Source organism: Lepisma saccharinum, chromosome 21 (genome assembly GCF_977018435.1).
Source record: "Lepisma saccharinum chromosome 21, izLepSacc3.1, whole genome shotgun sequence".
Taxonomy (NCBI): Eukaryota; Metazoa; Arthropoda; class Insecta; order Zygentoma; family Lepismatidae; genus Lepisma; species Lepisma saccharinum.
In genome coordinates this window covers 43,699,732-43,716,529 of record NC_139249.1, presented here as the reverse complement: position 1 = coordinate 43,716,529, position 16,798 = coordinate 43,699,732, and the positions used below count along the sequence as shown (strand labels likewise).

Below are 16,798 nucleotides of genomic sequence, written 5' to 3'. Positions count from 1 at the left end.
TGTAGTTTTAAAATAAATTAAATACTTAACTTTTAACACTGCAACAACACATCCGTACTCTTCAAAACACTCTCACCATACTGACTGATCTGTAATGCGAAAACCCTTTAAGTAACCTAAGCGCGGATGAAAAACATCCGAAAACAGTAAGTCAATCAGAAGACATCCATCACGTCATAACCAACAACATGTTAGATACGGGTCTGCGTAATAACTTGTTGCATAAACATTGCGTAATAACTTGTTGCATAGCGTGGGTGTGCATGAGTGTGCGTGGGTGTGGGTGGGTGGGTATAGGTGTGGGTGTGCGTGGGTGTGGGTGGGTGGGTATAGGTGTAGGTGTGCATGGGTGTAGGTGTGGGTATGCATAGGTGTAGGTGTGGGTGGGTGTAGGTGTTACGTACTTTAACTCGAAAGAAATTATGACACTCGTACCAAGTACGAGGTGAAAAATCACAGATTTGCAATAGTATAAAATCGACAAAAACATCGTCAAAATAGGTTTTCCATTGTAGTTAAATTAATAAAAACAATAGGCCTCGTACCAAGTATTATTTTGAACTCCCAAAATATATGTACTTGTATACTTAAAAAAAAAACCTGGAAAAACTCACAGGTGTCTGTCAAGTAGACCGGAAGTGGACCGGAAGTAGACCAGAAGTGGACCGGAAGTGGACCGAAAGTATATGGGTGTAGGTGTGGGTATGGGTGTGCATGGGTGGGTGTGGGTGATATGTAAAAATTGGATGTCATAGGGGAAATTATCTAAATCTTAGAATTTTTATACAATAAAATTGAAATTTAAGCTCTTGTGTAAAACAAATTTTCAGTTTTTTACACTTGGGAAATCAGCTAAAATCATAATTTTCAGTTAAATTACACTAAGAGAGCTCACTAAGAAATTGTTAGATTTTGGGGAGGTGCCCGCTCGACCCCCGTTTCCTACTACTGTGCATATATAATGTGTATACTAATAATGTAGAAATATAGTGTGTGTATATTGTTTGTACAATACATTGCCATTGAAGTCCCAGCCTTGGCATGGCCGTTCCTTTTGAATGTTCTTGCATCAATTCCATGCAATTATCATTCATCCTCATTGTTGTCCCTCACCGTGGCCATGCAGTCTAAGGCATCATGCTTTCAGCTCTGGCTACGAGACGCGTGCAGGTTCAAGTCTCCTGAGGGAAGCGTAACAACATTTCTCCTGAGATATCGGCCTGTGTATGGGACTGGTGGCCACCCATCATTGTGAAGAAGTTGGGGAGCTACGAATGAGTAGCGTAACCCGGTAATGGAAACCTACAACAACGACTGGGGGTTCGTCGTGTTGACCACACATCATCCCGTAACTGGTTGGATGATCTCCGATCTCGGCACGTGGGAGTGAGGCCGGCACTCTGTAGATAAACCCTGGCCCTCACGGGCTGTTGTACCGCGGGTTATTATTCTCATCTTCATGATTATCCAAAAGTCGTAGAAATGTAATGTAAAACAACAAAATACAAATAATATGTGCCTTTAGCGATAACCCATGTTCCTTAAATTTTTAAAATATAACACTTTCAAAACTTACAACATGCTATGTATTATAAAATTTTCTGTAACTCGTTTTTTCTCTCGTAGCTGGCCAGGTGGGCATTTTGCGAAAGAACCTGAAGAAAGTAATGAAAGGAGCCGCACCAGAGGATCACTATAATGGTTACACATCCTGCCCTTTGGTAACAGGATTCAACAAATGCATACTTGCAGAATTTGATTACGACCTTCAGCCTAAGGAAACATTTCCATTTGATCAGGGAGTTGAACGCTACTCTATGTATTACATGAATAAATCTGTAATTCCTGAATTATATTGGAAATTCCTTGTGACGTAAGTATTGTTCAAATTTTTAAATGGAAAGAAGTAGATGTCCAATCAATTAATTAGCTCTGGCTGATATGTGGTGTGATTGGACATCCTGGTTTCACCTAAATGTCCCAAGAGATATCTATGGGATTGGATGCTTAATCTTCAGCAGATGAATGGGATATTTATATCCAGCGCAAGCATTTCCATTGAAGATGGATGGGATATATATCCCACCACAATATGGCAGGAATTATTGTGCCATTCTGGAAAACTATACCTGCCGCAAAATTAGTTTGGTATTGACGCTTGCGAAGCACGTGGAGAAATTGGGTCTACGTCACTGCAGGAGGGTGGGTTGCTGGCATGCGAGCCAATCAAAATATTCCCAGTGCTTCACCCAAGCCCTGGTTACCTAACAACAGAAAACATTTATCTCGGTGTTGCCGCTTATAGGGCGATTCTTCCTGCGATCAGATTTCATGTTGGGAGAGGACGTGTTGTTTGTTTGTTGCGTTGCGTTTCTGTGATATTTTAACCGGTCCGTTTGTTTAGCGTTTATTGAATTTAGAGTATTCTTTGTTGTATATAGCATGTTGTTTTAGTGTGTTATTTTTTGTACATAGTTTTCTGTGTTCTGCTTGAGTGTGTCATGAGCTTGTGTGAAGAATGTCAAGCACAGGAGGCAATACTTGAGATGACAATGTACCAAAGAGGTCATGCACTAAAACAAAAAGGAATTCTTCTCAAAGGCCAAACGCGGGACATGGTTTGTTCTGAGCTCAAATAATTTGAGCAAGAGACAAACAATGGTGGTCCAATCATTTCTGTAAATAAAATTCTGGACAGGACTGCTGCTGCTGTCGGCGTGTCTAAGAACATTATTGTTACATAGGGAAAGAAAAATATAATGTGGTAGAAATAAATAAATAAACAAATAAATAAATAAATAAATGCGAGGCTTCAAAACTGAAAACCTCAGGAAACGCGTGACAAATTTAGATACCTTTCAGCAAGATGCTATTCATCGCCATGTTTACTCTTATTATAGGAGGAAAGATCATCCCACTGTTGGGAAACTGCGAGTTTCGTTGAAAGATTCGGGACTTTTTCAAGGTGGGGAAACATCTTTAAGGACAGTCATAAAATCTCTGGGATTCTCATACAGAAAAATTAATGGACGCAAAATAAAGTATGGAGTGTGGAGGTAGAGCTCCACACATTCTCGACCTCGACCTAGGCCATATTATGGAGGTGATGTGGTGATGCGGTTCACCAACCGCCTTTACCCCAGGTTTGCCCCAGGTACTCACTTGGGCTGAGTCGACCCCGAAGCCGCTCGGGATATTTGAAAAAGTTCCACAAACCACGTCGGGTCTCCCGCGTGAAAGTCAGACGCCCCACCAACTGGACTTTCTGCAATTCAGTTGCGGTATATTTGAAAGGCGGGCAGACTTTAACGGCGACTTCGGAAAGAAATGATTATTATTGAAAGTGTATATATTCAATATTTTCAGAATGGATTGAGAAGGTAACCTGTAAACAATGCTCGTTTCGTTAATTCGTTCATGTTGTAAGGGAAATGGAAATGAAGACAGAAAACAATAACACATTTCATCATTGTTGTTGTTATCATTGTTATCCCGTTTTCCTTGAAAAACAGTAACACATTTCATCATTGTTGCTCCTTTTCATAACATGTGTTTCTCGACACAGCGTCAGATGGCTGCACTGCGTACCATACCGTACCGTACCATACCGCATGATATGGCAACACCGTGACGCGTGTTCCTTCAGCTCTCAATAACAAACTAATTTTGCTGCAGGTATGCACACAACATTTCAGTTCTGTCTTTTTTTTGTTCTTTAAGTATGACATACTAGAAATACAAAACTATATATCCAATGTTACTATTATTAACAAGTGACATTTGAAGATGTTCTTTGTTTCCCTCTTGGTATTATGCGATAAACATAAAAAGGTCTGTAACTCCTCAACCACCACTTCTTTCTTACATATTTCACATGTAATAATGAGAACAAAAGAACACTTTTACAACGTGTGACAATTAAAGGGGGAAACTCCCTCCTTCATGTTTGAATTTTTTTGTTACGGCATGCGAAAATGTGAAATTTCCTTTCTATTTATTTTTTCCAAACTTGGGCCATGAACATTACATATCCTCCAAGAGTGGTATTGTGTCTTACTTCTCTCCAAATTTGGGACATCTAGCATCCATAGGACTGACGTTAGAAGCAAAATTCCAGAAATTGTCTCCATAAGTTGGCCACTGCCACTCTTGTACACTGTTATTATTTTTTTCACCAAGAAGTATCAGTGTGTTTTCAGAGAAAATTTGTATGATTGTAGGAATGTACCACTGCTATTCATATTTGGGAAATTAGAGACATGGTAATAGATAAATACAGAGGAACTAGTACTCACTTTTTCTGTGAAACTGTTTTTTTCATAGTTCTATTAAATTCAGTGGCAACTGCCACCATCCTTACTTGAGTCTGTTTGGGGTGGCCACAGAGTCATGTCCGAATGCCATTTTTTAAAAAAAAAAATCATTTTCTTCTTCATCTTTAACACTAATTATTGGGAAGCACAATTTCACCTCTGCTAAAAGCCCTGTCATTCCAAAGAAAAACAAAAGTGATTTCATCTCTCTACCACAATAAGTTCTAAAGCATTGACTTTTTTGTACTTTGCAGTTAGTTTGAAAAATGCATACTTGAAAAGGTCTCAATGACCATCTTCTAGAGAAAATCATGAGCTATGAATTTCGTCCAGTGACTTTAGGATGTAAATCACATAGTTTGTTACATATTTGCTGTTATTTGTGTCAGAAACTAAATCTCGTCATTCCAGGAGATAAGTTTGGCCGGTAGAGCGAGTTCAATTTCAGGAGACTTCCGGCTATTCTCGAAGGGTTGGCAAGCCTAACCATGGCATTTTGGGACATGAAAGTAAACAGTTGAACACATTTGAACCGTTCTCTGATACTTCCATTTCCGGCTGCCAGTTCAGAATGCAAGTTTTGTAATGCAACTGTAATTTATTCCTATTTAACATGTGGGTGCAATCAACTCATGGTGTTCTGTTCCAGTTATTAATTCTTGTATCTGGAACCATCAAACAAAAAAGAAAACCCAGTAACTAAGAAACTATTCATGAAACAAACTTACACTTTCATGGTTTGGCATATTTTTGCAGTCTAGGGATTGAGATTGCATGTAGATATATTTGATTGGGTATTTGTGGCGATGTGCACCTGTATTCAAGTGTTAATTTAATATTTCATTTTTCATTTATTTATCTTTATTTCAGAGGTTACTGGGAAGGTCCAGAGGTTATCAGGAAAATAAGCCATCTTGGCTTGAAGAAGTAATTGTGTGTAAAAATATTTCCTCTGTTAAGATTAGATTAGATTAGATGTATTTCCATCCACTTGATCATATGAGTACAAATAGCACTATGATATGGGATAGGTCAATTACATGTATATTTTTGGGTGCAAAGGAATTAACACATACTTAAGCATACTAAAAGTATAAAAGAGTATAAAATAACATAACATAAAAATAGAAGAAAAATCAAAGGTTATGTCTATTAATGAAAAATATGATCTAAGTACTTCTCTGTGCTTTAAAATGCAAGTTCTTTACTGTCATTTTAATTTTAGTTGGATTATGATTCTTGAATTCCTCTGGCAGTTTGTTATAAAGTTTTACACCTTGAAATCCTAGACAACTATGTGTTTGATGTGCTGACAGTAGAGAGGTGGAGGGAGTTATGCAAACGAGTGCTGTACTTGTGTATGTTCAGATTTTTTAAGAAGATTTTAGAATTTGAATGAATAAAGTACAATGTTTCTAATATGTACAAACATGGAAGAGGTAATATTTGAAATTCATTGAAAATTTGTCTTGTTGGGTTTGAGAGGGATACATTCTTCATAATTTTTAATATGAGTTTTTGCCAAATAAAAATTTTCTGCATTTTGGGTGAACTGCCTCAGAAAGAGATACCATATGTAAGTACAGGTTGAATCTTCTTCTTCTTCTCATGGCGTCACAATCCTGAATCGGGCCTTAGCCTCAGTGATCATCTGCCTCCATTTCTCTCGATTTGCTGCTGCTGCTTCCAATCTTCTTGTTCCTAATATTATTGCAGCATCTTCTCTATCGCCTCCTGCCAGCAGTCCCTGGGTCTCCCTACAGGCCTTCTTTCTTCAATTCTTGCTTGCATTACTCTTTTGGGTATGCGTTGATCTTCCATCCGGATTATGTGTCCTGCCCATTCTAGTCTTTTTATTCTGATGGTGGTCGCTAGATCTATTTCATCATATATTCTATAAATTTCTTGATTATATCTTATTCTCCACCTTCCATTTTCATTCACAGGACCTAAAATCCTTCTCAATACTTTTCTTTCGAAGGAGTTGATGATGTTGGCAGCTTGTTTATTTAGGGTCCAGGTTTCACTGCCATACCGTATTACTGGTCTTATCATTACTTTATAGTGTGTCATTTTCCTTTTATAATGTATCTCTTTTGATTTTGAAAATCAAAATCTGTCCAAAATATACTGTCCTTAAATCATTTAAGGATAAAACATTTCTCAGAATTCTCATCATGTAGCAGAGCTTGCTTAACTTTTGAGTTAAAATAGTAATTTTCATGTTGCAAGACAGTTTGTGTCTATCCATACTCCTAAGAATTTTATTGCATTGCTTTCTTTAACGACTTCATTGTTAATAATTCCATTTGATTTTTTTGTTTGTTTTACTGGATTAAAATTTATTAGAACTGTTTTATTAACATTCACAGAAAGCTTGTTGTTGTATAGCCAGGTGTTTAGTTGTGTTGTTGTCAAAACGGAATTATTTTGAAGTTGCTCATGTTCAAGGCTTTTTACTATGATGTTTGTATCATCTGCAAAAAGTATTGTTGGAGACACTGATAAAGTTTCTGTAAGATCATTTATGTATAGTAAAAATAAAACTGGTCCTAGAATTAAACCTTGCGGTACACCTGTTTTGAGGAACAATTTGTCTGATTTGAATTTGTTAATATCTACATACTGACACCTGTCTTTTAAATAGAAAGTGAACCATTTTTTTGCTAAACCCCTGATTCCATAATGGTCCCTTTTATCTAGTAAAATGTCATGCTGTACCAAATCAAATGCTTTGGTAAAATCTAAAAATAATCCATCCGCATGCATTTTTTTCTCTGTCGATTGTAGTATGTTATTTGTAAATTCGAAAATAGTTTCTGATATTGATTTACTTTTTTGGTATCCAAATTGATGTTTGAATAGAATTTTATATTTTTCTAAGGAAGTTACTAATCTATTTAGCATAATTTTCTCTATTACTTTAGAGAAATCTGATAAAAGAGAGATTGGCCTATATTTTGAGCATTCCTCTTTATTGCCTTTCTTGAATAATGGTCTCACTTTTGCTATTTTGTACTCAATAGGGAAAATACCTGTTTCTAAAGATGTGTTGCAAATGCTTACTAGTGGTTGTAATATACTATTTGCACATTTTTTGAGAACTTGAAAATTCATCTGGCGCTGATGAATACTTATTTTTTTAAATTTATAATTACTTTCTCGACTTCTCTGTCAGGGGTGAGAAACATAGTGTTTGTGTTTCGGGGACTGCTTAAATATGTCCTTAATGTAGGTGTAGAGATTACTGCATTTTTATTTACTGTATTGGGAATGTTCACAAAATATGTATTAAAATTTTTGTCTTACATCAAGGAGATTGCTTGTTTCTTCTCCATCAGACATTATTTCTATTTTTTCATTCACGTTCTTTTTTTTCCTACCAGTTTTGTCATCAACAATTTCCCATAGTTTCTTTGATTTATTTGCAGATTTGCTTATTTTATCTGCAATGGCTAATTTCTTCCCATCGTTTATTACCTTCCTGAGGATATTTACATATTTTTTGTAGTGGTCTTTAAGTATGGGATTCTTGTTTTTCTGGATTTCTTTATATAATTTTCTTTTTGTTTCACAGGATGTTTTTTATCCCTTTGGTTATCCAGGAAGTTGAGTTGGTTTGATTAAGGGGTTGTGTGTATGTTTTGTATGGAAATGATACTTCAAAATGATATTTTATTGTCTTTGTGAATAGGCTTACTTTTGTATTTAAATTTTCCTCCATGAGCACATCAGTCCAGTTTTCTTTCTTTAAAGAATATATTTTCCTTGGTGAATATCCTTTCTTCTATAGTAGTGATATGTTTTGCATTTTTTTTTTTTTTTATATACCCGGTGGAGGCACATAGTGGTTCGGATCCCACTTTAAACTGTAGGTCCAGTCCCAATTAGCCTTACTGTGCATAAAGTGGACTTAAAACACCAAATCAATCAATCAATTTTTGTTTTATATTCTCTGGTATATGGAAACTTATGAAAACTGCTTCATGATTAGGCAAGGCTAAAGGTAAAATATTTGTGGAGTGTTCAAAAAAATCTTGATTAATTATTACTTGATCAATACATGATTTACTTGTTGGCATTATCCTTGTTGGTGAATTTATTGTTGCAATCAAATTATGGGAGGTTAGAATTGTATTTAGTTCATTTTTTCTGGTCTGTGTTTTAAAAAATCTATGTTTATATTGCCCGTCATTATAATGGGTCGTTTTTATGTAATAAAGTGGACAACATTGTTTCTATTTTTCAAAAAATGTGCCTAAATGTCCATCTGGTGTCCAGTATAAGCAAACTACTGTTACTTCATTGTGTTGTAATTTTAAATTCACTACTGTGTGTTCAAAATTGAATTCTTCATTTAAATAATCAGTTTTCATTATGTTTTCGAATGGTATATTGCTTCTAACTAGTATGGCAGCACCACCTCGTTTGTGGTGTTTACGGCAATATGTGCTGGCTAAATTTAAAAAAAGTGATGGAATATGGTACTGATAATGTTGAATGATTGGATGAATAATTTTTCTGTCAACTCTGCTTGTGATCTGCTTCTGTCTTTCAAATTTGTAAGATAATTTCACAAATATAAGTATTTAGTTTTTCTGTGACTTCCTAAATGAGAGAGAATTTGAACTTTCTTCCCTCTTTAATGAAAGTTATTTTGTTTATATTTTGTTGTTACAGTTTATGATTTTCATATTTTCAAATAACACCTTTATGTAATAATTATTGAAACTTTTTATATATATCTGGCTTATCCAGGAAAATAATTACAAAATAAGGTGTCTTGCAAAAATATATGAATATGATGCTATTAGTATTGTGTGTAAAGAACATTTTGCATATTGTAATATTTACATGACTATGAAGAAAGACTGAACTACAGGGATTCAGACTGGTACTTTATTATTATACGGACTACCTCATTGTTTTGCTCAACTGATTTCTTGCTTTGTGTAATTGTGTAATTGACATTCATTATGATAAGTACCTAACTTAATCTAATCAAATACAGTGTTCCTATTATGTCCATAAGTATTTCTCTTGCTTCCCCAAAAAACAGGTAGTCCGTATAATACCAAAGTACCTTCAGACTCCAAAATAGACATTTTGTTTTTTAGCATGATGATTGTAAAGCCCGATTTGATCGAAAACACAAATTTAAGTACTCCTGGTTATTTTTATCTTAATAGATTCTTATACTTTTAAGAACATTGCATTTTCATCATAACAAATTGTTTACGAATTAGCCAGAAATCACCTGGCTGATTGCCCGAGAAAACCTCTTCAATATATTTTTTTTTTGTTATATACTATATTTTTTGTTAGTTTATTGAAAAATACTTAAAATTGTATGAAGATATTAATGTTATAACCTTATGTGTTTGTGTACTCAGTACAGAATGCAGTTTATTAGCTTCGATTGTTCTCTGCACTTTAATAGTGAATAAAGAGATACCTGATCTAATTTTTTAAGAATAATATTGTATTATTATTTTCACTGTATCCCAATTTAACACTTGCTAACCCATATTCAATGAAATGTTTATTTAGTGTGTTGACAATGGTTAGATTCTAAAGTACACTATGCCTGACAATAGCTTGTTAAAAAAGTACATGTTGTTATTATTTTTTAATAATGAATTAACTGTGTCTTACTCCATTATTTCCTGAAGATATAACATGTTGCTGAAACTGTTACCAGGTGTGCCGGTTAATAATTCTTAATTGATCCGAAAGAAAACAAGTGTATCTGGGGAGAAAGGTAACAAATGCTTTATTCGAAGTATGCGCCATCGCTAGCTATACATTGTGCCCATCTGTCCGTAAAATTGTGGATGCCCTTCCAGAAAAAATCGTTCACATTTTGAGGTGATCCAGTCAGCAAGCCATTGTTCGACATCTTCGTAATTGTTGAAGTGTTGCTGGGAAAGTGAGTGAGACATCGATGAAAACAAGTGGTAGTCCGAAGTGGCTAAATCTGGTGAGTATGGTGGGTGGGGCAAGAATTCCCAGCCAAGTGCAGAAATGGTGTCTCTGATGCCTTTCGCTGTGTGTGTGATGAGGCGTTGTCGTGCTGCAAAATCACTTTTCCGTGTCTTGTCGCCCAATCTGGGTGCTTTTCAATCAATGCATGGTTCAAATTGATGAGTTGTTGACGGTAGCGAACAGCACTCACTGTTTCACCTGGTTTCAGAAGCTCATGGTACACCACACCCTTCTGATCAAACCATATGCACAGCATTGTCTTCTTTCCAAAGCGATTTGGTTTTGCGGTCGATGTTGAAGGTTGTCCTGGGTCAACCCATGACTTTTTGCATTTTGGGTTCTCGAAGTAGATCCATTTTTCGTCCCAAGTCACTATCCGATGCAAGAAAGACTTTCTTTCATGACGAGAAAGCAACACTTCACACACCGTTTTTCGCTTTTCCATTTGTCTGTTGTTCAGATGATGTGGGACCCATTTTCCTGCCTTCTGGATCTTTCCCATGGCATGAAGACCATCAGATATGGTTTGGCGACCAACATTTCACTTCTCTGCCAGTTGTTGTTGTGTTTGCGTATCGTCTTCATCCAACTGCAAAATGAGTGAAACATGTATAAATTGCAAAGGATATCATAACGTTTGCAACAATATGTGCTCAAAATATCAGGGTGAAAAGCAAATTCAAATTATTATGGCCGAGAAAAACATCTCATATTATGAAGCAAAAGGTATGGTGATGGGAAATAATTCAAGAAATATATCATGTGAACAAAAAATTAAATTATTTAGGGATCAATTTCAACATGAAACTGTTCGAAGAATTGGATTGGAATTCCCTCCCATCAAAAAGAGTAATGTGAATGAGAAGAATGCACCAACAAGTGATAGTTGCAAGGAGGGGAGAGAGACTTATTGTGCGAGTTCTGTAACTCAAATGGCGGAACAAAAGAAAATATGAAAAGAGAATAATGGTCAAAAATTAGAGTACAATACAACAAAGTTGTTACATCACCTCCAAAGAAGATTATGAAGACGGCTACAAGACGTATTGTACAACTCCCACGGGAAAACAAAAAGGATGTGAATGTAGATTCTTCATCCTCATGAGACACAGAAAACGAACAGACAAAATACAAATATCCTGTACATTTGAGAGAATCCCCTTTTAGTAAGCAAGAATAAAATATGGACAATATAAATTGCAGAAGATATTCAGATCATAAATCAGTTTCTTGTAGATAAAAGGAAATATACCAGTCATTGTTGGACCTTTTACCAGACATGATTGTATCAGTTCCTGATTTAAATGATTCCAGGAAGAAACAGAAGATCTTAATTTCAATGCAACAAATTATAGGAAAGATAATTGCAATATTATCAGAAAGCTAAACTTGTAAAAGAGAATAAATAGGTATGTCTTTTATAGTGCAATGGAATATAAATTCTTTTACAGCTAGAAGATTAGAAGTATTACAAATTATAGATGAGCATCATCCAGGTATATTGAGTTTGTCCAAATTTCGTGGTAGACAGCATCAATATTATCAAATACCTCATTAGGAGTTAATATCTAATTTACATACTAAAGATACAAGAGGTGTAGGTTTATATATACATGAAAGTATAAAATTTTTAAGATAGTATGGTAGGTGTCCCAAATATCGCCTACCCTAACTATTTCTCTGTGTCCCAGGCTCCTGGGATGGGAAATCAACCTGTAAAATAAACAAATATCACTAGGAACTATTCTCCTTTGGTTTCCAGAGATCAAATCGCTTCTGAACCTATGTCAGTTTAAGTTAAGTAGCAAAATTTCAGAAAATGTCTCAAGAGAATTTTCAAAAGTGGGTTCCTAATATTGCCTACCCCTGTTCCTATTACCGCCCACCGGCCGAAATTAGGAGCACCTGTTAAAAACGAGTTACTAGAGAGCACACATACCTTTCGTAAACTAAGTTCAAACTTTTCCACCGAAAAAGGACTTACATTACAAAGAAGGACTGAGAAAAATGCTTCATAATGTATTAGCAAATTGAAAAAAGTGTGTACAATTAGTAGGCCTACATTTACATCATAATCTAGTAAAAAAAAAAAAAACTCAGGTATTCAGACAATACGAACATGTTATTTACGCTGCTCGCCACTCACTGCATCACACAATTTGTGATTTCAGTTGAAGCACAAAGAGCACATAAGCCACTGCTGCCCACTGAAATCGTCTGAAAACTTCTTGTTACAAAACACGCAGGTGGCATACATAAAATCAGGGTCGTCAAGGTCCACATCGAGATCATCGTCGGTGTCCACTAGTGGAGGTTCATTTGAATCCTCACTGACAGAAGACCTTGAGACTTTACGCTTCCTTCCTTTAACTTTCTTCTTTTTGTTGGTGGCAGGAGTCCTCTGTTGTGCTGTCCCATTAGTTGAGGCCTGAGTAGAATTTATTTGGCTTTTAGCAGTATAAAAGTCTTCCAGCTTTTTCTTATAAGGAGAGCTGGTCAACACCATGCTCTCTCCACCCTTTCGTTTGCAGTACTGAACAAGTTATTTTTCTAAATCTGGCCTCAGCACAGGTTTCCTTCCAAGTTTCTTTCTTACCACTGCATTTTCTTCTTCGTTTTCCCCTGTTGCACTGTTTTTAATGTAGTTTCGAATCGTTGATCTCGGTACTCCAAATGCTTTTGATGCTCTCAACGTTCCCATTTCTTTGTTCCGAACAGCCCAACATGCAGCCTGAAGACTTGACCTGCTTCACATCTGCCTTTTCTTCTCTTCCCTTGGCATCTTATGTACGAGCCCTACAACAAAAGAAACAAAGAGTTTAATGGAATGAAAATAAAATTGAAAAGAAAATAAGATTGAAACAACTGTGAGGTAGATTGGTAACTAAATGACAATAGGTGCTCCTAATATCGCCTGGCAGGCAATGTTAGGAACACAGCTCAGTCAACACAAACATACGCATGATGAAGGTTACAAAACAGCTTCTTTCGAAAATAATAATACCTTTGGAATCCTCATTTCATGTACTTTCATGTGATATAAACGGAATTATAATTTGGAAACATTTACCTGTTCATTCCCTGGATTGATTGGAGATGAAAAAAATGTTCAGCAGAGCCTCAAACACTTCAGACGCCATATTGTTGTTGCTGTAACTGATAGGAAGCTTGCTGCTGGCGCTACATGTGACAAAACCTCAGACCATAAAGGTAACTACATACACTTATAGATGGCACGCATAGAAGCTTGCAAACACGTGTAGGTGATATTATGTACAGGGGCGATATTTGGGACACCTACTCTAACATTATCAGAATCATTAGGGTTGATAAAATTATTTAATGTAATAATAATAATAATAATAATAATAATAATTTATTGTCATTAAGCTTGCACAGCAATAGACAACGTCAAGAACAAAATACATGTGAAATATAATATAAAATAATATAAAATTATAACCCATTTTATGTTTAAGTTGCACTAAAATACAATATTTTTAATTTCAAGAAATTCTTGAGTTGAGTACAATGGTGTAGCAACTAACCAGGCATACAGTTTATGTTTAAATACATTCATAGACATATTTGTCACATCAAGAGGTAGCTTATTAACTAGTCTTAATCCTAGAGCTTCATAACTATTCAGGGATTTTGAGAGTCTATGATAGGGTATATTTATACGCCTGCTGTTTCTTGTAGTATAGGAATGCACATCTTGTCTACTTTGTAGCTGTGGCAAATTTTTCTTTACATACAACAGCACAGTGTAAATATATAGATTTATCACAGTCATAAATTTTAACTTAATGAACAGTGGCTTACAATGAACTAATTTGTGTGAGTTGGTAATTATTCTCACGGCTCTTTTCTGCAGTATTAAAATTTCTTGTACATAACTGCAGTTCCCCCAAAGTAAAATTCCATATGAAATAATGCTTTGAAAGCAAGCGAAGTAAGCTGATCTTACGTAATCTTCAGGTACATGACTGTTTAGATTCCTTAACAAATATATAACCCTGGAGAGCTTGGCAGTTACGTATTTAATATGTGGTTCCCATGATAATTTATTATCAATGACAATACCTAGAAATTTCACATTGTCTGAGCTATTATCGATCGGGATGCCTCTGAGACTGAAAAACATATGCTGAGTTTTACTTTCATTCAGCAAAAAACCATTAGCTCTGAACCATAAAGAAGATTGATACAGGGTATTATCAGTTATGCCTTTAAGAGTGTTAAAGTCAGAGCTGGCATTAAAGAAGGTAGTATCATCTGCATATAGTATTGTGTGAGCAGTGACGCAAAATGGTAAATCATTCATCATGAGAGCAAACAATAAAGGCCCAAGAACCGAACCTTGAGGTACACCGTATTTGACCTCGGCTACATTTGACCTCTCCATTCCTATGCAGACAATTTGTTTACGGTTCTGAAGGTATGAATGAAATAGTTTAAGATCTGTACCACCATTGCCATAGTATTTAATCTTTTTTAAAAGTGAAGTGTGTTCTACACAATCAAAAGCCCTGCTCAGGTCACAGAAAGAGGCCTGAGCAAAGTCCTTAGTTTCAAAAGCCTTAAGTACATTTTTGACTAGAGAGTCCATGGCATCAATTGTTGACTTACCCTTCCTGAAACCAAACTGTGATTTGCAAATTAAGTTATTATGGTCCAAGTAATTGCATAATTGAGAATGCATAATTGATTTTAAAACTTTTGAAAACACTGGAGTCAGTGAGATGGGACGGTAGCTGGCTAAACAATTTTTCTCACCTTTTTTATAAATTGGTACAACCCTTGATAATTTCAATACATTTGGAAATGTTCCTTCCCTAAGACATATATTTATACAAAAAGTCAGTGGAAGAATTATAGAATCTATGATTTTTTTCACAAGATTACTGGATAAATCATAGATATCTACACTATCTGATGGTTTCAGCTTTTTCACAACATCTATAATTATTTCTGGACTTATTTCAGAAAAAACAAATTTTATTTCAGAATGTCTTACGCTATACTGTTCAAGTAAGTCAGAAACTGTTTCAGAGGGTCGTACAATGTTGTTACGAATTTCCTCAACAGAATTAATACAAAACTTATTAAAGTCATTAGGGGAGATTTCTATAACATCTCTTTTGCTGTATTTGGCAATCGAATTAATTAATTTCTAGGCAGTCTTGCATTTATTCCTGGATGCCTCAATATTAGTTAGATTATACAATTTCTTTGATTCATTTATAGCCCATTTGTATTCCTTTCTTGCCCTCAGGTAGATTGATTTAGCCAGATCTTTCTTATCCCTCTTGAATAAATCTAAGTATAATAAAACCCTACATTTCATACCGGCTAACTTAGGAGTGTACCAATCAGCATTCTTTTTTGGTATTTTCTTCTTATTAACTTTGAGACTAACTTTACACTTTTTCTGAGGAATACTCCTATCATAAATATCTAAAAATACCGTTAGAAACTTTTCAAATGTTACATCAGCCAATGTGTGTTCTGTATCCAAGGACTGAGGTTTACTTAACAGATCTAGCCAGTTTATATTACAGAGCAAATTCCTGAAGTTTAATATTTTATCATCCGTTATTGGTCTTGAGATCACTATTTTAGATTCCTTACAGTTACAATCACAGGGTTTTAAGTTATGTATTTTTAGCCAAGGAGAATCATGATCTGAGTATGCAAATACAGTTACATCACATGTTATATGAGATGTTTTTATGTTTGTGAATATATTGTCCAGGCATGCCGAACCCCTAGTGGGTTTATTATTCATATAGTTAAAGTCAAACTGCCTAAGCAGATTTTTAAATCCAGTCACACTTTGTTTATCTTCTGTTACATCAAAATGAATGAGAGTTTAGATCACCACCAATTACGATACTAAAGTGTTTCCATTGAGACTTACTGAAAAAATCTAACATTTCCTCAAGTTTTTCAAGAAAAACAGTAGGATCCCCATTTGGTGATCTATAAAGCACAACTATTACAATTTTGAGGTATCTAATAAATAAACCTGTGGCTTCAAAGTTTAATTCACTACAGAGGAATTCAAGATCTAACTTATGACTAACATGTACAAATGCATTTTTTACATATATAGACACTCCACCATGTTGAATTTGTTCCCTACTATAACTGTTAACCAGATAGAAGTCATCTAGTATTTTGAAGGAAATTTCACTTTTATGGCACCAATGTTCACTTAAACAAACTGCATCAAAACTATTTTCATTAGCAAAATCATTAATAATTTCATGTTTTTTGCCGAATCCCTGTATATTGAGATACCCTATCTTTAAATCCAATGGAGTGTGGGAGTTAGAACAACATGCTCTAACTTCCCCATGAGAATTCTCAAAACTAAAATTAACACCTGATCGTTCAGAGTATAAAGAAGTGGCACATTCAGGTTTACTAATGATATTGTTAGGCACACTTAAGTTAGATTGGTTTGTAGATATAGTTATAGGCCAAGTTTCACT

The 16,798-nt window shown here is 35.2% G+C and overlaps 2 protein-coding genes across 3 annotated transcripts in view; one reads left to right on the top strand and one right to left on the bottom strand.

Moving 5' to 3' along the window:
- The window catches only part of LOC146004007 (sulfide:quinone oxidoreductase, mitochondrial-like), a 73,464-nt gene extending 63,701 nt beyond the window's left edge, over positions 1 to 9,763 (top strand). For both annotated transcript variants that reach the window (XM_083142556.1, XM_083142557.1), the window contains 2 exons: positions 1,627 to 1,873; positions 5,184 to 9,763. In XM_083142556.1, the coding sequence (XP_082998682.1) occupies positions 1,627 to 1,873; positions 5,184 to 5,244 (308 nt within the window). In that variant the 3' untranslated portion in view covers positions 5,245 to 9,763. The remainder of the gene's footprint in view (positions 1 to 1,626; positions 1,874 to 5,183) is intronic.
- LOC146003899 (uncharacterized) overlaps positions 1 to 16,798 on the bottom strand; it is a 500,546-nt gene that overhangs the window by 429,104 nt on the left and 54,644 nt on the right. The window lies entirely within an intron of this gene.